The sequence below is a fragment of the Sebastes umbrosus genome, chromosome 4 (genome assembly GCF_015220745.1).
Source record: "Sebastes umbrosus isolate fSebUmb1 chromosome 4, fSebUmb1.pri, whole genome shotgun sequence".
Lineage (NCBI taxonomy): Eukaryota > Metazoa > Chordata > Actinopteri > Perciformes > Sebastidae > Sebastes > Sebastes umbrosus.
Window position 1 is genome coordinate 36,472,375 of NC_051272.1, and position 21,660 is coordinate 36,494,034.

At 40.6% G+C, this 21,660-nt stretch overlaps 1 protein-coding gene across 3 annotated transcripts in view; it reads left to right on the forward strand.

Annotated features, from left to right (window-relative positions):
• Positions 1-21,660, forward strand: part of ppfibp2b (PPFIA binding protein 2b) — a 111,096-nt gene that overhangs the window by 14,242 nt on the left and 75,194 nt on the right. For all 3 annotated transcript variants that reach the window (XM_037767634.1, XM_037767635.1, XM_037767636.1), the window contains exon 2: positions 15,255-15,357. In XM_037767634.1, coding sequence (XP_037623562.1) covers positions 15,276-15,357 — 82 coding nt within the window. In that variant the 5' untranslated portion in view covers positions 15,255-15,275. The remainder of the gene's footprint in view (positions 1-15,254; positions 15,358-21,660) is intronic.

Below are 21,660 nucleotides of genomic sequence, written 5' to 3' on the forward strand. Positions count from 1 at the left end.
GGGGTTGTCGATAGCGTTGCAGCTGTGAGCGAAGCAGTGCAGTGTGTGTACAGTTTATTTGTTGGTGAATAAATGCTACAACTCCTCAAGACCGGAGCCAACCTCCTGTATCAACACTGGCCCAGACTCTCTTAAGGTGGACTGTTAAGGTGGACCAGCTATTCTCCTTTAAGTGACAAGCCGCTCCTCTATTTTGTAATATTTCTTTTAATAGTTTAACCGATAGCATTAATCGGTTCAAATTGTTAATGTCGGTTAAAGTGTCAGTAGGTAGTATATTTTGGCATCATTGGGCAAAAATTCCATAATAACCTTTCAGCATATTGTAATTCAGACTTCTACTCCTCCTCATGGCTCTGTTTTCAGGCTTTAAAAAATCTCCGTGACGGGAGACTTTGACCAATCACAGGTCATTTCAGAGAGAGAGCGTTCCTATCGGCTGTGCTCCGGTCATGTGACCGGAACTTGGCTTTCCTTCAAGCCATCTCAACCTGATCTCAACATGGCTGCCGGGTCACAAACGTTCTCATTTTACAGCTAAACCGTGCACTACAAGATGATTCTGAAAACATCTGAGGAGAGAAATCGGCATTAACGTAACAGAATATTGATTCATATTTGATCAGCGCTGCCTAGTTGACCTTTTGGTCGGAGTTTGCGAGTGATTGACAGCCGGCTCTCATAGACAGCAGATGGACAGCAGACCTCAGGTCTCAGAGTGTTAATATACAGTTCATTATCTAAAAAACTGCAACTTTTGAGCAGTTTTAACAAACGGCTAGACGTCTGTTCTGTTCTGTGCTGTCATCACTTCAGTTCAGCCTGACATTTGACATGTGTTATAGCACATGTGATTATGAGCTGCTCCAACAACAAGCTGAGAGTTCAAGATCCATGAATTCAATTTCATTTTTTATTCCTCTCCATTAAATCCTCATGTTCTACTGCACTCATATCTAGATTGGTACTTACGTTTCCACTTACAGTGTAATGGGTTAATGATTTTTACGAAGTTGTTCTTCTGATTTCAATGCAAGGAAGCATGCATTGCATGTAACGAGTATGTACTTTATTCACTGTAGAGGTCCCGCAGTAGACATTCATGTTGTTGTTGGTCCAAAACGTGTATCATAACCAAATTCACACTACAGTAGGCTGCCATCACCTGTCTGTTATTGGAGGTGACATAGGTACATGACTCACTATGCTGTAAGGGCAGTGCAGCCTCAGAGTGCAACACTGCAGGTGTCTATTAGTAAACCAATATATGAAGAGAGAGAGAGAGAGAGAGAGAGAGAGAGAGAGAAATAGATTGCATTCTCATACCCTTTTCACACCAGTGACCAGGCTTGGATCAGGGTTATCTGACCCTGGAGGATTACAGAGCAAGGGGATGATAGTGACATCATCAATTTGTGCAAAAACATAAAATGTCACAGAATGATGCATGTTTTTGGGATACATTGTAAATATAGTACACACAGTATTTTAAGCTTTATAAAATGTTTAACATACGTTGTGTGTATGGAGCTATAATGTATGCAAACAAGATCTTCAAGATCTTCCAGGGGCATTGAGTCCAGTCTGGCCAAGAATGAATAGCAAGCCTGGGTAAGTTATCCTGGAACACACAAACATCCATTTCTTTAAAAAGCACAGAGATTTCTTTTGATTATTCTGTGCAGGTCCTTCTCCTGAACTTCTATATTACACAGTGGAAGTCGAGGATGCTTTACTGTGTGAGGACCAGGCCAAAAATACAAGCCAAATAAGGCCTAGCAAATTGAGATGGCTACAATTTAGGGTTTGTGAAACCTAGCTTAAATTGAACCAAAAACCAACCCATGCCTGATTTACCGAGGGACACAGATAAAACCACGTTAGGGTGAGGTCAATATAATCTAGGGCAGGATATTTGAAATAAAGCCAATCCGAGCCAGATTCTACCAGGTTAGGTCAGGCTTTCATCGAGATAGAACCAAAAACTGCACTGATTTAGACAGGATGAGATGAGGACACGTAGGCTAGGAAATGACGGTGCCTAAATTATCCGGATAAGAAAATGAAACCACACCAGACCAATTCAATCAGGTTAATCCAGTATAGTCCAGTTTGATGCATCCGATCTTCATAGTCAAGTCTTTTTTAGTCATGAGTTCATTCCGAAAAGGAGCAAGACTGGACCTAACAAGCCTAGACCCAACCATTTAGGTAAGGTCCAAAGACATTTCCTTTGATTATACTGCGATGCAATTCAATGTAATCCAGTTCAAATCCAGTTTAACAACCATTACTCCACTTTAGTGGGTTCACACCTACACATACAGACAACATAGAGATTTACAGTATCTATCAATCAACATGAACCTTTTTTCCTCTGTCTATCTACAGTACCCATTTATCATATATCAGACCACATTGTGTTATCTAATATGATAATAGAGGCTACATTTACAAACGGATCAGACACTACTGAAGACTGAAATGTATATTTCACTTACTCCACCATCCCAGCTAAGATTTACTGGTAGACTTGCTAAAGTTGTTCAGCTGGACATGTGGCAACTGTTGGATAATGTAAGAGCTGGTCCAAATGTAATAAAATGAGTTTATATTTCATTTAGTTTGCTAATAATTTGATAATGTAATGAACTGGGACTGGGTTTGTTACTTTATAACAGAGAGAGCAGGCGACAGGTTGATCTTTTTGCAGGTTTATTTTGAAAGATAAAAAGTTAAAAAAGGTAACGTTATAAATAGAAGATGTGTAAACACACTTTATAAACAGAATGCCTAAGAGACAACCACAACAACACATAGCAGATGTAACTTACACTGTCTTTTATATACTCCTCTACTTCACGTTTTCTGTTTACATTTATCATTTGATATTGCAATATATTGTTGTTAATTGTTTTTTATTTATTTGTTTGTTTTATTGACACAACAAACATTAATTATTTCTGTATTGTTTTCCACCATTTCCATGTTCTTTTTAAATATATATATATATATATTGTAATTTGATATTTAATGAATTGTATATATGTATATATACTGTATGTTTTTGTTTTTATTAATTAATTAATTAATTTCTTATTATTGAATTGACGCTTTGGCAATATTGTTCACCTAACAGTCATGCCAATAAAGCATATTGAATTTAAATTTTTTTAAAAATGAGAGAGGGAGAGAGAGAGAGAGAGAGAAGGAGGTAGAGAGAGGTAGAGTAAGAGAGAGGTAGAGGTAGACTTTGAGACTGGTCTAAAGGACAGAACAGGGAACATCCTCATCCTAAATGTCACTGGTCCCGTCGCATTGATGTTAATTGGTGAAGAATCTGGTGTTTCTTGTTGGCTTTGCTCCACACACACACACACACATACACACACACACGCATACACACACACACACACACACACACACACACACACAGAGAGAGAGAGAGAGTTGTATTTAGCGTGTGTGACAGGAGGGCCTGGGGGGTTTAGGTCTGGCCTCTAGCTGGTGATACTAATCCAAACAGGCTAAGCCAAATGAGGAAGAACGGTAAACTCACACACCCCTTGCTGTGTGTGTGTGTGTGTGTGTGTGTGTGTGTGTGTGTCTTTCTCTTGTGTTTCTCTGTGTTAATGTTTGACTCGTCTTCTCAGCCATACAGGTTCACATGCATTCTGGTATTTCCTGTTCTCACAGGCCCGTCCCAGTAATTGATCCTTTGTGAATGTTTTTGGTGATGCTGGAATTTCAAATGTTTGAAGGTTTCCCACTTTGCAAATCAATGTCAGCTTTCTGTAGATATTTGACGAGAAGGTTCACTTAATATTCAACGCGTTGAAAGCCCTGACTCTCCTGCTTGTGTGTTACTGATTCATCCTGAAGGCACGTTTGTGTCACGCGCTTTCACCCCCCACCCCTACTGACAGGCTGGCTTTGGTCACTGGAGGTAGCATTTTACTTCAGTGTAATACTCTTAAAGGTCCCATATCGTGCTAATTTTCAGGTTCATACTTTCGTTTTGTGTTTCTAATAGAACATGTTTACATGCTGTTATGTTCAAAAAACAACTTTATTTTCCTCGTACTGTCTGTCTGAATATACCTGTATTTACCCTCTGTCTGAAACGCTCCGTTTTAGTGCATTTCAACGGAATTGCATTGCTAGGCAACAGCTTGGGTCCATGTTTACTTCCTGTCAGCTGATGTTATTTACATACACTGCAACAGGAAATAAACTGGAACACATTTAGAATGTTTACGTTTAAAACCGTGTAATGGTCTAAATATTGTATATTTGTGACATCACAAATGGACAGAAATCCTAACGGCTTGTTTCAAACACACAGTTTCTGAATACGGGCTGTGTGTATTCATCTGTGGATTGAGCGTTTTGATACTTTCACAGTATTTACATAGAACTTAAATCTGCTTTATAATATGAAAGACGTGAAAAATCTCACTTTTTACAATATGGGACCTTTAAGTAACTGTAAATACTGTTCTTTTTTGAGGAGATTTCATCATTTGCATGTGTAATGTATGCATATCCAAATGCTGGAATAACGCTCCCAGCCTCCTGTTCCTGTCAGGCAAGTTAGAAAACCAACTGCATATGGAACATTTTCTTCTCATAGATCTCAACTGTTACCGGTTCACTGCCTCACTTTCCTGAAATGTCCCTTTGGGTTATAGTCAGGAATGCAGTGATGAATGAAACCACCTTCATGTTTGCAAGAATAAAAAGTAAAAAAAAAGAGTCTTCAACATGCAAATTCATACTGTGTCATATATCGTAGTAAGTAGTATCAAACTGAATTAGTTGATTGAGTTCAATTATAGCATCTACAGTTTCTCATTGGGGAAGCTATAGTATTTAGCATTAGTAGGACACAGGGGGGCAACCTCCGGGGGAAGCCAATGCGGAAGGCCCTTAAAGGTCCCATATTGTAAAAAGTGACATTTTCATGGCTTTTATATTATAAAGCAGGTTTAAGTTCTATATAAATACTGTGAAAGTATCCAAACGCTTAATCCACAGAGAAATACACACAGCCCGTATTCAGAAACTGGGCTTTGAAAGAAGCCGTCGGGATTTCTGTCCATTTGTGATGTCACAAATCTACAATATTTTGACCATTTCAAAGTTTTAAACGTAAACATTCTAAATGTGTCCCAGTTTATTTCCTGTTGCAGTGGATGTGAAAGACACCAGCTGACAGGACGTAAACATGGACCCAGGCTGTTGCCTTGCAACGCAACTCTGTTGCAATTCCATTGAAATGTAATCAAACGGAGCGTTTCAGAGAGAGGGTGAATACAGGTATATTCAGACAGACAGTATGAGAAAAATAATGTATTTTTGAACATTAAAGCATGTAAACATGTTCTAGTAGAAACCCAAAATACAAGTATGAACCTGAAAATGAGCATGATATGGGACCTTTAAACTCGCATTCTTTCTAATAGCCAGCGGCGACTCCTCTGGTTGTATAGAAGTCTAGGAGAAAATGAGCCTACTTCTCACTTGGTTTATTATCTCAGTAAACATTGTAAACATGAGTTCTGTATTGAAGAAATAAGTCTTCTTCAATACAGCCTGATGTTCATTTAGTAAATTATGGTCCCATTTAGAGTCAAATAGACCATAAAGCAGGGGAGGCTTTAGGGCGGGGCTACCTTGTGATTGACAGGTCGCTACCACGGCGTTGTCTGGTCTGGGAGTTGTCCGTGTTTTCTTCTTAGAACTTTAACCCTTTCACTGTGTGTTTTCACTTCATCAAAGTTGATTTTAACCTTTTTGGTCACCTAAAAATCTCTTAATCAGCGTTGGGTCGTACTCAGCTCAGCCCTCTCGTGTCACTTCTGGTTCCAAAAAAACAAGATGGCGACAGCCAAAATGCTGAATTTGAGGCTTCAAAATGGCAGTCAACAAACCAACGTCATGGTGACTACGTCCACTTCTTCGATACAGTCAGTATAGAACTGTAAAGAAGTCAGTCAGTGAACGGTGGTAGGACAGCGCCCGTACAGATGTCTACACTTTAAACAAGGATTTCAGGTCTTCATCTCACAGTCCAAAGACATGCTGGTTAGGTTCATTGTTGACTCTAAATGTCCCGTAGGTGTGAATGTGAGCGTGAATGGTTGTCTGTCTTTATGTGTCAGCCCTGTGATAGTCTGGAGACATGTCCAGGGTGTACCCCGCCTTCGCCCAATGTCAGCTGGGATCGGCACTCTGAGAGCGCAGACCTCCGCCAAGGTGCCTGACTTTAAAAACAGGTCACAGCTCACAGCTGGCGGTACCGTGAGGTGGTTGGCTTGTTATTAACACGGTGTGTTTCCGTGTAACGTATCGGCGGATGCCTCTCTCATTCAGCAGCCATGTTATGTCTGTATAACGTTACACTATGTTGTCTCTCATCCCGTCAGCTACTGCTTTTTTCTTTCTCACCGCGGACGGACAGCAGCTCCCGCCGCACCCCCGGGAGTCCCGCCACACATCCACACACGTATCTCTCTGCTCGAAGAAGGAAGGAGGCGGGGTCACGCGTCATCAGTTACACTGCGCATGTGTTATAACCTGTGGTCTTAATGCTCAGGCTGATCGGAACTCTTCCAGATCATTATCCGGATCACCACCAAAATCTAATGCATTGTTCATTGTGCTACACTCCACCCCTCCAAATAATTTCATTCAAATCCATCGCGGAGTAATCCTGCAAACAGACAGACAGACGGACGGATGGACGGACGGATGGACGGACGGACGGACGGACGGACAGACAGACGGACAGAGAGACAAACCAACGCTGGTGAAAACATACCCTACTTGGCCCAAGGCCTTTGGCCTTGGCGGACGTAATTACATCCCAGACCCAACGCTGCCTAAGAAACTAAGTGAGCTTAATGCTATTTGCTATAGTGATGGGTTGGAATACTTGGAAGTCGTTTATTGCGCTGCTTTTGTCCATTCAAATATACACACGCAGGTCTTGTACAGGTTGAATCTATTGATCTGAGCTGTTGGTGCCCTGGGGCAAGTTGTCCCACCGATGATTACCATAGTCAAGCTGCTCCGCAACTGACATGACAAGAATGTAGTAATACTGGAAACTACAGGTGTGAGTGTGTGTATTGTGTATCTTCTGTTACAAGTTAAAGGTGTGCAGTCCAACGTGTGTGTTCATTCATCAAGGTGGTCAGCTGTTTTCATCCTCCACTGTAATTAATAAGCATGTGAAATGAGAGGAATCTGTAGCATTGACACTAAACTAAAACCTCTGCCTGTAAAGGTTCCTGCGACGCGGTCACATTAAAACGGTTTGCTTTGTCGCAGCGCATCTGTATCTGAAGGTCAAAGCATTCTAAACGTTTGAAAGCACGCGGTAGAGAGTACAGGGCGGTGTTGTGATGTCATACGGATCCTCTGACTTGTTTCTCTACCTTCCTGTGACTTTTGTCACCAGGCTGTAGTTCAGTCTCCAGCTGCTCAGTGTGGAGCATTCTCCTCCGTGCTGTTGTGTTTTACTGTGTTACCTCAGTTTACCCAACATTTTACCTCTAGATTTCTCCCACCTGACTCTTCATACTCTTCGTGACTTAAATGTATTGAACACATTAACACCAAGCTGATGACGAGTCATCGTGTCTTCTAAAGAAAAACGATTTGAAGTAATGTTTGTTACTCTCGTGGTGATCATTGACTGGAAGTCATGTGTTGTTTTGTATTACGGTTCATTAACCTCACTCTGACGGAAAAAAATAGATTACAGCGGAAATGAGAGAGGAAGTCAAGTGGACAGACAGAGTAGAACCCAGAGCACAGTGGAGGAGAACAGAATCAGATAATAGAGAGAGAAAGTGAGCAGAGTTGAATGAAATGCACTTTAGCAGGACTGGGACAATATAAAGAACAGAGCAGTACAGATGAAACTATATTCATGCCCCCCGCGCAGCAGCCATATATCAGCCACGGTTCACAGATCACACTGCCCACGGTCGTACACTAGAAAAGATCATCTAACCAGTGTTCGAGCCCACAGACTTAGCGGTAAGATGAGACTTTTTATAGCTTCTGCCTCTGCTGGGTCTGTGTGTCGGGCTGCAGTGAGCCTGGGGAGAGAGGAACCCACTTAAAGAGAAATAAGACGGTTCTGCTTCTTAGTGTCTTCACTGAGCAGATAGTGCAGTGTGTAGTTCTGCCAGTAGAGGTTGTCTCAGCAGGGAGGAAAGGTTTGACACAGAATTATTGTATTGGTTCATAATTTTAAGGTCCCATATTGTGCTTATTTTCAGGTTCATACTTGTATTTTGTGTTTCTACTAGAACATGTTTACAGGCTGTAATGTTCAAAAAAGCACATTATTTTTCTCATACTGTCTGTCTGAATATACCTGTATTCACCCTCTGTCTGACACACTCCGTTTTAGCGCATTTCAACGGAATGGCAATGGAATTGCGTTGCTAGGCAACAGTTTGGGTCCATGTTTACTTCCTGTCAGCTGATGTTATTTACATACACTGCAACAGGAAATAAACTGGGACACATTTAGTATGTTTACGTTTAAAACCGTGTAAATATTGTACATTTGTGACATCACAAATGGACAGAAATCCTGACGGCTTGTTTCAAACGCGCAATTTCTGAATACGGGCTGTGTGTAATTCTCCGTGGATTGAGTGTTTTGATACTTTCACAGTTTTTATATATCTTAACTTAAACCTGCTTTATGATATAAAAGACATGAAAATCTAATTTTTTACAATATGGGACCTTTAATATTTTGTCTAAGCACTTTGTTGTACCAGGACATGTGCAGCACAGTTGACCTTAGTGAAACTGTGCTGCTGTACATCCTGTATAAAGCAGGAGCAGGAGCAAATCCTGGAGCAGGATTAGTTGACACTGTTTAACAGACGGGCTTCACTAGATATAACTTTGCGGTTACCTCTAGATTTCCTTGTAGTTTGTGTTTGGAACAGCGTAGCCTCACATGAGCGCGCATGGGACACCGACCTGCAATGATTTATAAGAGTGTAAGTGTAAGAAGGTACAAACAGTCCCTTTAAAGCTGCATTAATCAATACTTTCATGTTTACAATGGATCAAGTGAATACATGTAATGTGAACGCGGTCACTTGTCGTGATGAAACCTACAGATAATTACCACCCATCATTTCCCCCTCTACTCCACTGAGCCTTTTAATGTCCTCCAACACATTGTTTTGGTTCACACACATTTCCTGTCTCTGCCAGTCTCACCGCTTTCTGCAGCTAATCCCAATATAAACTATCCTTCCAGCTGGTGAACATAGTGGAGCATGGAGCAGCAGATGTTGTTCTCAGGGGTTGGAGGACACTAAACCAGAGCTAAAAGGAGAATGAATATCAGACTGGAGTACATATCAAGTAGGCTTGCCAAAGAGATATAATACCCCCTTTCACACTGAGGACTCAACCAGGGTTGAACCAGGGTCGATTGTGTGTATGAAAGGGTTAACCTGCGTTGGTCGACTCGCCTTCGCGACCCAGGTCGAGAGGTGGGTTTGACCAGGGTTGGACCAGGGTCGATTTCGATGTGAATGGCACGGACCAGGGTCGCTAACAAACGGGGCGGGACAAAGCTCTTCGTTTGCAGATGAGGGTGCACGGTCTTTGTGATGGTCCTGGTGGCACTAATCATGAAGCTGCTCAGCCACAGGGAGATAGCCATAGCTTCTGATGGGTGCTTGCTGTACATAAACACACCCTCTTACCTGTCCACTCATCTCCTCCCTCCCTTCCTCTTCCTCTTCCTCTGTCTCTCTCTCACACAGGGATCTCTGTGTGGTTGAGTCTGACCGAGACTGGAGGGGAGAGGAGGAGTGAGGTTGGAGTAGAGCGGCGGACACACTGCTTTGTCTTCTGTCCTCACACCACAGGTGCAGCACACGGAAAAGATCTCTTGATATGATTGTTTGCACACAGGCGCCTAGCAGACGTTCATGGATAACAGGGCTGGAAAAGTGGAACTGTGTGTTTAGACATTGACTCGCTGAGTGGACCATTCCAACACCCGAATTCAGTCCGGCATTGGGTCTGAAAGTTGAAGCATTATCAGTGTTTACTGTAAACTGCTCCGTCAACATGCACAACATGGTCGACCTGCTGGCTGTAAAGGATTGAGTAGCCAATCCTGTTGGTTTCAGATTGAGTTTTTAATTCACGTGTTTGGAGCTCTTGGTCCATTTGACTTTCTCAACCTTGAATATTGTGTAAAAGTAGTTCTTATATTCTTCAGTGTTGAGTGCTGAGCTGAATGGCAGATTTGTATTTGCATGCTCATACTGTTAAGACTTCTTGTAGCTATCCAAAGTTTACAGCTCTATAGACACTACACGTCCTATCAGCACCTGATAGAGGTTTTCCCTCTCAGTGAAGCTGTCCGTTGTTAACACAACAGACAGATTGTAAAGAGAGACAACTTCCCTTTTGACTCCGGAGACGAGAGCTGTCAACACTAAAGCGGGTGTAGCTGTAAGAAACAGGTCACATATCGTCACGTTTGACAAACTGGTTTTTTTGGACGTCATTCTCTCTTGCTGAGGCACGTCTTGTTTCTACATCAACAATCAAGGAACACGGACAATGTGATTTAACCTCAGGAGCCCATCCTGCCATTCAGTAAAACAGGGATACTTGTCTGCGTATAATTCAAACAATGCAATGATTATTTAATGTGTGATTATTATTATTATTATTATTATTATTATTATTATTATTATTATTTTTAAGAGAGTAATGCACAACACGTGGCACTGGTAACCTACTGTAGCTGTCATATTATAATTTCTCCCTAATCCTCTCACTATAGAGTAACAAATACAAGTCTAAAATAAACCCTTAACTATGTATTCAACTTATTAACTTATTAAAAAAACTACAAAATACATTTTAATTGGGAACACCATGTATGGTGGTTACAACTTAAGAAGACACGAGCAAACAGACAAAACACAAATAAGGAAATCTTCACCAGTTTGACAACACACGCATAGCATTAGAAAAAAAACACTGAAAAGTGAGAAAACACATCAGATATAGAATTACTAGGGCTGGGACAATTCACCTGTCTCCCGATTTGAAACTATCATGATACTTGGGTGCCGATTCGATATGTATTGCGATTCGATACTGCGATTTATTGCGATTCTTTTTTAAAACTAGACCATGAGAAAAGGTTGAATTATACACTTCTAGGGACTTTTACTTTGATAAATATCTAAATTAGTACAGTAAAATGTTTGATTTTCAGCATGTCTGTAGTCAGAGATGTCCTGAAGTCAAATATATCAGTCATTGTCAGGAATTATTTATTACATTTTTTCCCAGCAACCCAAAAAATCAAAGAATAAAGACATTTACCAGACATTTTATTTTTAATTTATAAGGGACATGTAATGTTTTATACTTCTGGTGAATATAATCCATCAATCAATTTCCATAGATGTATTTTGGATATACAGTTCAGTGTCACATGTGTATACTTCCTCTATTTTCACCGAGTCCGTCGCAAGCTCTTACCGTCAGCTCCGTTCTCTTTATCCATCCATGGTCAGCTCCATCGGGGCCGTTTGAATGCAGAGAACATAAATGTCAGTATATTGGTGCTCTACAGTTGTTGCGTCGGCCCATTTAACCACGGAGACGAGAGCGACGGCCGGCTCCACCGCACATTACGATAACATTTCCTGTCCGTGACAGAGTTAGCATGCAGCTTTAGCTATGATGTCTAGCTCTGCTTTTCCTGTCAATGTGTGAAACCTAAAGTGTTCCCATCCTTTACTGGATGTGTATTGTTTACCACGCTGAATTTCACATGTGAGGGTGCAGGTCGTATCCACGCGGACCACTGAAACCACAACCAAATACAGAAACACCTTGCAAAAACACAGAAAACACAACAGAATACAGAAATACTCTGAAACACTGAAAACACAACCAAATACAGAAACAAGCTGCAAAAAAACAGAAAAGACCTATAATTTTTTTGTTTTAATTAAATGCAGCATGAGTTGTGTGTCAAATTGATGAATATGTTATATTCTTTTGCATTTGTTTTTCCCATCAGCATGTTTTTCACAAGTTACAGTAGAGTGTATTGATCTCTCAGGGCCACTGTACAAATCTCAGTTTTAAAAAACTGTCCTAAGCAAAAGGGTCGTGTCTAGAAGGTAACCCTCAATTTGGGAAACTCTCAGGAGATGTATAAGGTTAGGCATTATTACCTTGAATAGTTAAGGTTAGGATAGGTCATCGGTAGGTCTGTCCCGAAGGTCAGAGGTCAGGCTGACAGGTCAGAGGTCAGCAAGTGGATGACAATGTTTTCTATGTGACATGTCCTTTGAAGCATTGGGCTCAGCCCTAGTCATCGGTCTAATCACCTAGTCACGTGAGAGTTTTTGCGTGTTTTCGAAATTTGCGGGTTACCTTCTAGACAAGACAGAGCAAAACGCAAAAAACATCAACTAAAACATTACGTGACTAAAGGAAGTATCAAACCGTTACGTTACAGTGACACATTTGTATACACAGTTTTAAACATTCATTTGAATCTTTAGGCATCTCTTTACCAAGATCCTGAGGAGATCCAGAGAACCTCACACACACAGACACACCCTCACTATTCACTCTCCCCTCTCTCTCACTGTCTTTCCTACCAGCACACACACACGCACACACACACACAAACCCATTTCCACACATAGCAGTTGGAACAGCTGGAACAGGACAGTAATCTCTAAATTAGCACCTTTACAGACACTGTGTCACAATGGAACACACAGAATCATGAACAACACACACTATCCTTGCTTACACACACTCGGTGTCTCTGAAACTCTCTCTCTCTCACACACACACACACACACACGCACACACGCACACACACGCACACACACACAGAGAGACAAAGACACTGTTGTCACAGTGCTGGTGAACAGTGTCAGTCTGTCATACTGTCTGAATTGTGCCGTCACCCTCTGTCTCAACAAGATTAATACGGAGCCATTTATGATTATTAACAATAAAAATAGCAGACTTTTTTTTTCAAATACACACATCAGTATCTGTACACACTCGTGCATCATGGCAGCAGACACATGCTTTGACTGAAAAATGGGAGAACCGTGACGGCGCCAGTAATGACGGCGTGTTACTGTAAGTCCATTGCCATTGTGTGTTTTATACAGATTTTTCGGTGTTAGCTGTCACGATGAGCTGCTGCTGTGAAAGTTAGTGCTAATGTAGATGAGCATTAGGCTGCTCTGTAGGGGGTTTATTCTCCCCAAAGGCGTCAATAGATTACATCACTGTCCTTTCCCCTTGATTTCTGCATGTTGATGCCCGTTTGTCTGTAAGTCAGCATGACAGCATGACAGAGGGATGAGAGCCTTGAAGGAGAGATGACAGAGAGGGCATGAAAAGCAAGAGAGAAGGATGGCAGGAGATGGAGGGGCAGCCAGAGGCAGCGATGACGGATGAAGAGGAATAATATGCTTGTGTAGAGTGTTCATGTATGGGTTGCATGCATATATACATGAAATAAACACAGTGATATACAGTGTCGGTGGCAGAATCCTAAAAACGCAGTAAATAAACCCAACTTGTTACTTGTTGCAGAAAGCAGAGTTTTATATGACAACATTAAAGAGGCATTTGAAATCTTTAAAATCCGTGGACCTCTGTTCGTGACAGGTAGAAATGGCAACAACATCAGTAGAATTTAACTCTTGCTCGTCCTTTTAAGTAATCGTTGAGTCATTGGCATTGATCAATAACCATATCTTCACTGTCTCAAATATTTTATAGTCATTTTATATCCTGGAATCATGCAGAACAGGAGTGTGCACAAACCGCATAACCAACATAGCCTTGATATTTATAATGTAAACCATTCTCATGCATCACAGATGTTCCTTAGTCCCTCTCTGGTGTAACCCCTGTCATTGTTCTGTTTCTTAGTCCCTCTCTGGTGTAACCCCTGTCATTGTTCTGTTTCTTAGTCCCTCTCTAGTGTAAACCCTGTCATTGTTCTGTTTCTTAGTCCCTCTCTGGTGTAACCCCTGTCATTGTTCTGTTTCTTAGTCCCTCTCTAGTGTAAACCCTGTCATTGTTCTGTTTCTTAGTCCCTCTCTATTGTAAACCCTGTCATTGTTCTGTTTCTTAGTCCCTCTCTAGTGTAAACCCTGTCATTGTTCCTTTTCTTAGTCCCTCTCTATTGTAAACCCTGTCATTGTTCTGTTTCTTAGTCCCTCTCTAGTGTAAACCCTGTCATTGTTCTGTTTCTTAGTCCCTCTCTGGTGTAACCCCTGTCATTGTTCTGTTTCTTAGTCCCTCTCTAGTGTAAACCCTGTCATTGTTCTGTTTCTTAGTCCCTCTCTATTGTAAACCCTGTCATTGTTCTGTTTCTTAGTCCCTCTCTAGTGTAAACCCTGTCATTGTTCCTTTTCTTAGTCCCTCTCTATTGTAAACCCTGTCATTGTTCTGTTTCTTAGTCCCTCTCTAGTGTAAACCCTGTCATTGTTCTGTTTCTTAGTCCCTCTCTAGTGTAAACCCTGTCATTGTTCTGTTTCTTAGTCCCTCTCTATTGTAAACCCTGTCATTGTTCTGTTTCTTAGTCCCTCTCTAGTGTAAACCCTGTCATTGTTCCTTTTCTTAGTCCCTCTAAGGTGTGAACCCTGGCATTGTTCTGTTTCTTAGTCCCTCTCTAGTGTAAACTCTGTCATTGTTCCTTTTCTTAGTCCCTCTCTAGTGTAAACTCTGTCATTGTTCTGTTTCTTAGTCCCTCTCTGGTGTAACCCCTGTCATTGTTCTGTTCCTTAGTCCCTCTCTAGTGTTATCCCTGTCATTGTTCCTTTTCTTAGTCCCTCTAAGGTGTGAACCCTGTCATTGTTCTGTTTCTTAGTCCCTCTAAGGTGTAAACCCTGTCATTGTTCCTTTTCTTAGTCCCTCTAAGGTGTGAACCCTGTCATTGTTCTGTTTCTTAGTCCCTCTAAGGTGTAAACCCTGTCATTGTTCTGTTTCTTAGTCCCTCTAAGGTGTGAACCCTGTCATTGCTCCGTTTACTATTTCCTCTCTGGTGTAAACCCTGTCATTGTTCTGTTCCTTAGGTCCTCTGTAGTGTTTGAAGTGTCAACATCTTGCATACTTTAATGCATATAAAAAGACAGTGCTAAGTTGCTAATAAATCCAATTTTTTATTTTTCTTTCTACAGAAATTCAGAATTTGAGACCTGATGCTTCCCGCTATCACCATGGAAACGGAGGCCAGTCACATGCTGGAGGCGGCACTGGAGCAGATGGATGACATCATCGCAGGTAAGAGCTACGTAGTAGCAGCGTCGTCGTTGTGACGTGGGAGTGACTGGAAAAAGTTGTCAATACTGGTTGTAGAATCTTGTGTGAGATGATGTGGGTGAGTGGAAGTTACAGGATCTCACATGCACAGGTTCACCATCCTATCCATCTATAGACTGTGTCATTTGGTCAGTTAGTAGGTATGGGACGATACACCTATCTCCCTATTAGATACTTCACGATCATGATACTTGGGTGCCGATTTGATATGTATCGCGATTTTTAAGTATTGCGATTTTATATTGTGTTTTATTGTGATTTTTGTTAGACCATGGGGAAACGTTGAATCATACACTTCTAGGGCCTTTTACTTTGGAAAATATCTAAATTAATACAGTAAAAATGTTTGATTTTCAATATGTATGTAGTCAGAGATGTCCTGAAGTCAAATATATCAGTCATTGTCAGGAATTATTTCATACGGTTTTCCAGCAACCAAAAAAAATCAAAGAATAAAGACATTTCCCTCACAAATTAGTGGCATTTTCTCTTTAATTTATAAGGGACATGTAATGTTTTATACTGCTGATTAATATAATTCAATCAATCTTATTTACATATATTTATTTGTTAAGTTTCCTTTGTTAAAACCATATTTTGAAAACTGGACATATACACACGTGTATACTTTCACTAACTTCACCAAATCCATCGCTAGCTCTCCGGTCAGCTCTGTTCTCTTTATACATCCATGGTCAGCTCCATCGGGGCCGTTTTAATTAATTTAACATAAGTGTCAGTATATGGGTGCTGTACAGTTGTAGCGTCGGTCCATTTGACCAGGGAGATGAGAGCGACGGCCGGCTCGACCACCACGTTACCGCGATACGATAACGTTTCCTGTCCTTGACAGAGTTAGCACGCAGCTTTAGCCGTGATGTCTAGCTCTGCTTTTCCTGCAATGTGTGAAACCCAAAGTGTTTCCATCCTTTACTGGATGTGAAGTGTTTACCATTTTGGATTTAAAATATGAGGGTATGAGTAGTAGTAGTAGTAGTAGTAGTAGTAGTAGAGGCAGTAGGAACAGCAGCAGGAGCAGTTGCAGTAGTAGTAGTAGTAGTAGTAGTAGTAGTAGCAGTTGCAGTAGCTAGAACTTTTAAAACTGTAAGTCGCTAGACAGAAAATAGTAGATAGAGTTACTCTGTAGTGATTTTATTTTGAAAAAAAAATGTCCTGAGTTCCCTGTTTTATTTTGAAAAAAACAAAATAAAAAAAAAATTGGTCCCTCCCCAGTGACCTGTTAACATATAGTGAGAGTTGGGGGCTTTTATTTTGAAAAACAACCCCCATCCTGAGCTTCCTGTTGAGAAACAGTTACTCTCTGAGGCTTTTGTTTTGAAGGGGGGTATATGATAGGAAAAGGCCCTTTGGCCTACTGACTTTCTTTTAACTCTGGGGACAGACAGGAGTCCCGTATTCTGAGAGAGGAGAGTCCTGATTGGAGCATAAGGTTTGAGGAGATCTGGCAGGAAGGAAGGGGGGTGTCCATTTAAAATGTAAAGTCTGATCTGACATGATAGGTAGCCAATGAAGGGAAGCTAAAACTGGTGTAATAGGCCTTTTGTCTGAAAATGAGAGAGAGAGAGAGATTAATTTTTTCAGTGTGTGTGTGTGTGTGTGTGTGTGTGTGTGTGTGTGTGTGTTTGTGTGTGTGTGTGTGTGTGAGAGAAAGACAGAGGTTCTTTTAAACGTGAAACATCTGAAGGCTTGAATCTGCTAACAGTAAAAAACGTAGAGAGAGATCCCAAAAAGAGCTTAAGAGCCATGCACCAATCAGAGACAGGCAGAGAGTGATGGAGCTCTAATCAGCCAATCAGAATCACCTGTGTTTCTGTTTGAAAGTGCTGAGTCATGGTTGGGCATGACTGTTGAAAACACAGAAGGTGCTACCTGAAAAAGACACCCACAGTTAAAAACTATAAGTTTTATACCTGAATATCTTCCCTTTGAGCGCCTCAAGACCTTGATGAAGATGTAGACGTGTTATTTGTGTGGATAAAGTTAAAAATGACTGAGAACTGGCAGTTTAAAAAGCAAGCAAGCGCAGGAAAAATAGGTCCGACAAAAGTTCAGCTCAAAATGTTGCGGTTTAATTAAACTCAATGTTCCCAGTTCTTGACTTGACAAAGCTTCCACCACTGATGGTCATCCTTAGATAAAGGTGGAGGTGTGAGCAATCTCACTACTGAGTGGTCTTGGTAGAAGAGCTGACAACATAGCAAAACATTTCTGTTTTATTTGTATAATTTTGCACAAATGATAAATTGAGCAAAACGTGTGTTGATGGATGTAACATAAGTTGCAACTTCAGACCAATATCGGCAATTTCAAATTTTAAAATGTCACACATTGTAAGTATAAAATTGTGTGTTGCATTGTGGGACGATAGGGTCAGTCAAAATCACACTAAAAAATCAATCCAGGGATTTAAGGATGTGCGTTGGCAAGCATACGTTCTTCAATTACAACATATTATGTACAGAATTATAATTAGTATGGAGAATGTAATTGGGGCTTGGGCTGTTTAATGAATATGGAGTCCTATAACTTGTTGGCCCTAATAAAAACTACCAGTTTGAGTCTACTTTACCTATTTTCTGTGTGTGTGTGTGTGTTATACACATTTGTGTGTTCTTCTGTGTGTGCAACTGGGGTCATGTTTGCTGCAGCCTGTTCAGCCTTGACTAAAGAGATTGAACTAACAGTGGAGTAAATGTTTAATGTGGTCCACTGACAGTGTGTGGGAAAACAAAGGTTGAGCAGAGCAAAGTATCTAGAAAGAGACAGAGACAATTACTCAAAATTAGAACGTTTTCTGTGACTGATAATTACCTGAATACGAAGAATAACATTTGTGGCTAGGTTTCCTGCCCTCCTGCATCACATGATCTGACCCTCAGAATCAACATAACACCTCCTCACGTATAACTCAAGTGAACAACAACAGAGGGTATGAAGGTACCACTGTCACATCTGAGGCTCATCGAGCTCATCACTGCTGTTTGCCCAAAAACACGCTGACCTCATCGAGTGCTCTGAGCGTGCTATTCCGGCTCTCAGTGACCACAAATAGAAATACATTAAAAACCCCATTAGCGATAACATCGGCCAATCACTAACAAGGAAATTAGAGACACTTATCAACAGAATTTCGATATGCAGGACATATTGCTTTCTATGATCAACAGTTTGTTCTCTCTGGTTAAGCATCTTGTGGGAATACTAGTGAACACACTCCACTGGTTAATGACTCATACTGGTGTTGTTGTGACCATTCTCCCCATTAACCTCTAACCCCAGAGTGAGCTTCAGAAAAGAGAGCTGCCATGGATCATGGTTAAAAATAACTCTAATCTGGAAAAGGACAGCACACATTGTGAGTGGTGCAAATGATCAGAGGCAGACAGTGAACTAAGAGTACACATACAGACCTTAATCCAGAGTAGAAAAGCTGGGAATGCTTGTGAGATTAGTGGGTGTAGTAGTAGTAGTAGTAGTAGTTGCAGATCAGACTGCATGGACAGATGCAGCATGGCGCTGATACAGTGGCATCACAACCACACTATGTTACTAAGATGGCACTACTACAGCAGAACCTAGTACACTGTATGCCAGCTGTATCTCAACTCCAGACTACTAATTCTAAACAGGTTTTAAATATACCCCAATGAATACAGGATTGTTGAGGCTGATATCAATATTTGAGAGTTTAAAAAATCCAGTAACAATATATTTTAGTTTTTTTTATTTTCTGTCATAAACAAACATCATATGTCATATGCTTTCCCACAGTTACGCTGCACAATGACGCGTACTCACGCTGTATCATGTTTCAGTTTGTTTTTGACCGGAGCCACGGCTGAGAGAAAAAAAAAAAAACGCTCAACAGCATGGCGGTACTAAACCTGAGGGGCTCAACCTATTTTTCCTGGATAAAGCGACACTGTAAACAACAAATCTGTGTTTCGATTCCTTAAATAGCGGAGCTACTAACATTAACGGAGGTACCATTGAGTTATTATTATGAGGCGTTCACGGTCTGCTCAGCAAAATGACCATTGGGTGAAGGTAAATTACAACGTTATCATGATGCCTTCAAATGTAATCTCGTAAAATTAAGTTTTTAGCGAGAAACTTGAATAAATCCAGTTGTTTGAAGGAGATGTTTTTACAACAATATAAAGTAGATATTAGAGAGGGAATTATGACCTGTTTAACTTCGTAACAACTTACCAAGACTTTTTTTTTTTAATCAAAGCAAATTTTAAATAATCATAATCATTTAAATTGTGTGTTTTTATGCAAATAACCACTATAGGAGACAATAACAAAGTACAGTACTGTGTGAAGTAACCTCCTTCCCCCAAAAAATAGGGCTCCCCCAGACACTACGGTGTAATTAAACACTGTAATTAAACACAGTAATTTACTGTGAATATAATGCTTTTTATGTTAAATATATAGAATATTGAATGACTTCAGATCTGAAATGTTATTCCTTCACTTAGCGCAGAGATTTCAAAAGTGTCAGATAACATATCTGAGTGGCAGACAAAAAAAATACTTGAGTATTGAGTGCAGTGAAAAAAATTCATTTCAGACCCTGGTCCTTGGGCAAGACCCTGAACCCCAAATTGTTCCCAATAGTCAGGCCAGCACCTTAGACGGTACGTGTACGTGTACCTGCCACGGGTGTGTGAGTGAATGGGTGAATGAAAGACACATTATAAAGCTCTTTGGATAAAAGCACTACTGTATACATGCAGTTTGATAAGGATACCTGAAATGAGTTATTTTAGAGAATTGTCAGTAAGGTTGGCCTCCCTGTGTGATAAATAGTAAAGGAATCACAGTTTTGTTTCATAAATGTACAACGGATCTCCAAACCTGACAGCTTGATAAGTTGTGCTGCTCCTACAGTTGTTGTGCTGGAGGTGCTGATGGTTAGTATCTACACCGAGTTGACAGTGTGTGAATAATGTTTTCCTCTGTGTGCTCTGGCCCAAACACACTGCATGGATGGATGGATGGGGAGATCGATGTGTTCATGTTCTGTTAGTCATGTTGTAAACACTCATGTTCACTTCTCCTCAACCAGTCTATAAACTTCTTTGTTAATACAATGTGCAGTAAAGGCAGCAGTGAGTTAGTGCACAATGTCCCACTGTCTCTATTGATACTTGTACATCCTATGAGACTCACTGTGACTCACTTTCTTCATAACCTGTATCCTTCATATCAGCTCACACCCGGGTAAATAGATGTTTAGTACTTCAGTGATAACCCTGTGACGATTAGACCTTTTTTCCTTCTGCTACGCGAGTTCGATTTTTTAGATAAACTTCACTGACTCTGAGGCTTGGTTCTGCTGTACAGAGGCTGCTTTAAAGGGCCCATATTGTAAAAGGTGAGATTTTCTTGTCTTTTATATTATAAAGCAGGTTGAAGGGCTATTTGAATACTGTGAAAGTATCAAAACACTTGATCCATGGAGAAACACACAAAGCCCATATTAAGAAACTGTGTGTTTTAAACAAGCTGTCAGGATTTCTGTCATTTTGTGATGTCACAAATATACAATATATAGACCAGGGGTCTGCAACCTGCTGCTCCGGAGCCACATGCGTCTCTTTAGCCCCTCTCAAGGGGCTCCCTGTGGATTTTTTAAAATGGAAATTAATAACTATTTTTTTTTTACATTTTCATTTTTATTTATCATTGTTGTAGGTCTATGGTACGATGGAGTATTAGGGCCACATTGAGGGATAAAAAAATAAATCTAAGATTTCGACTTTATTCTCGTAATATTATGACTTTTTTTCTCGTAATATTATGACTTTATTCTGGAATTTTCAGATTTGTTTTTCCTTCAATGTAGCCCTAATACTCCGTAGTACATTTGCACTTTGGCCCTCACTACATTAGACTTGTATACTTTATACTTAGACTATAAGCTGTGTTACCTTCATCACATACTCAGACATATATACATATTTTTTTTTGCCTAAAATGGCTTTTGATAGTAAAGGTTGCTGACCCCTGATATAGACCATTTCACACTTTTAAATGTAAACATTCTGAATGTGTCCCAGTTTATTTCCTGTATGTAAATAACATCAGCTGACAGGAAGTAAACATGGACCCAAGCTGTTGCCTAGCAATGCAATCCAATTGCAGTTCCGTTGAAATGCACTAAAACGGAGCGTTTCAGACAGAGGGTAAATACAGGCATATTCAGGCCGACAGTATGAGGAAAAGAAATGT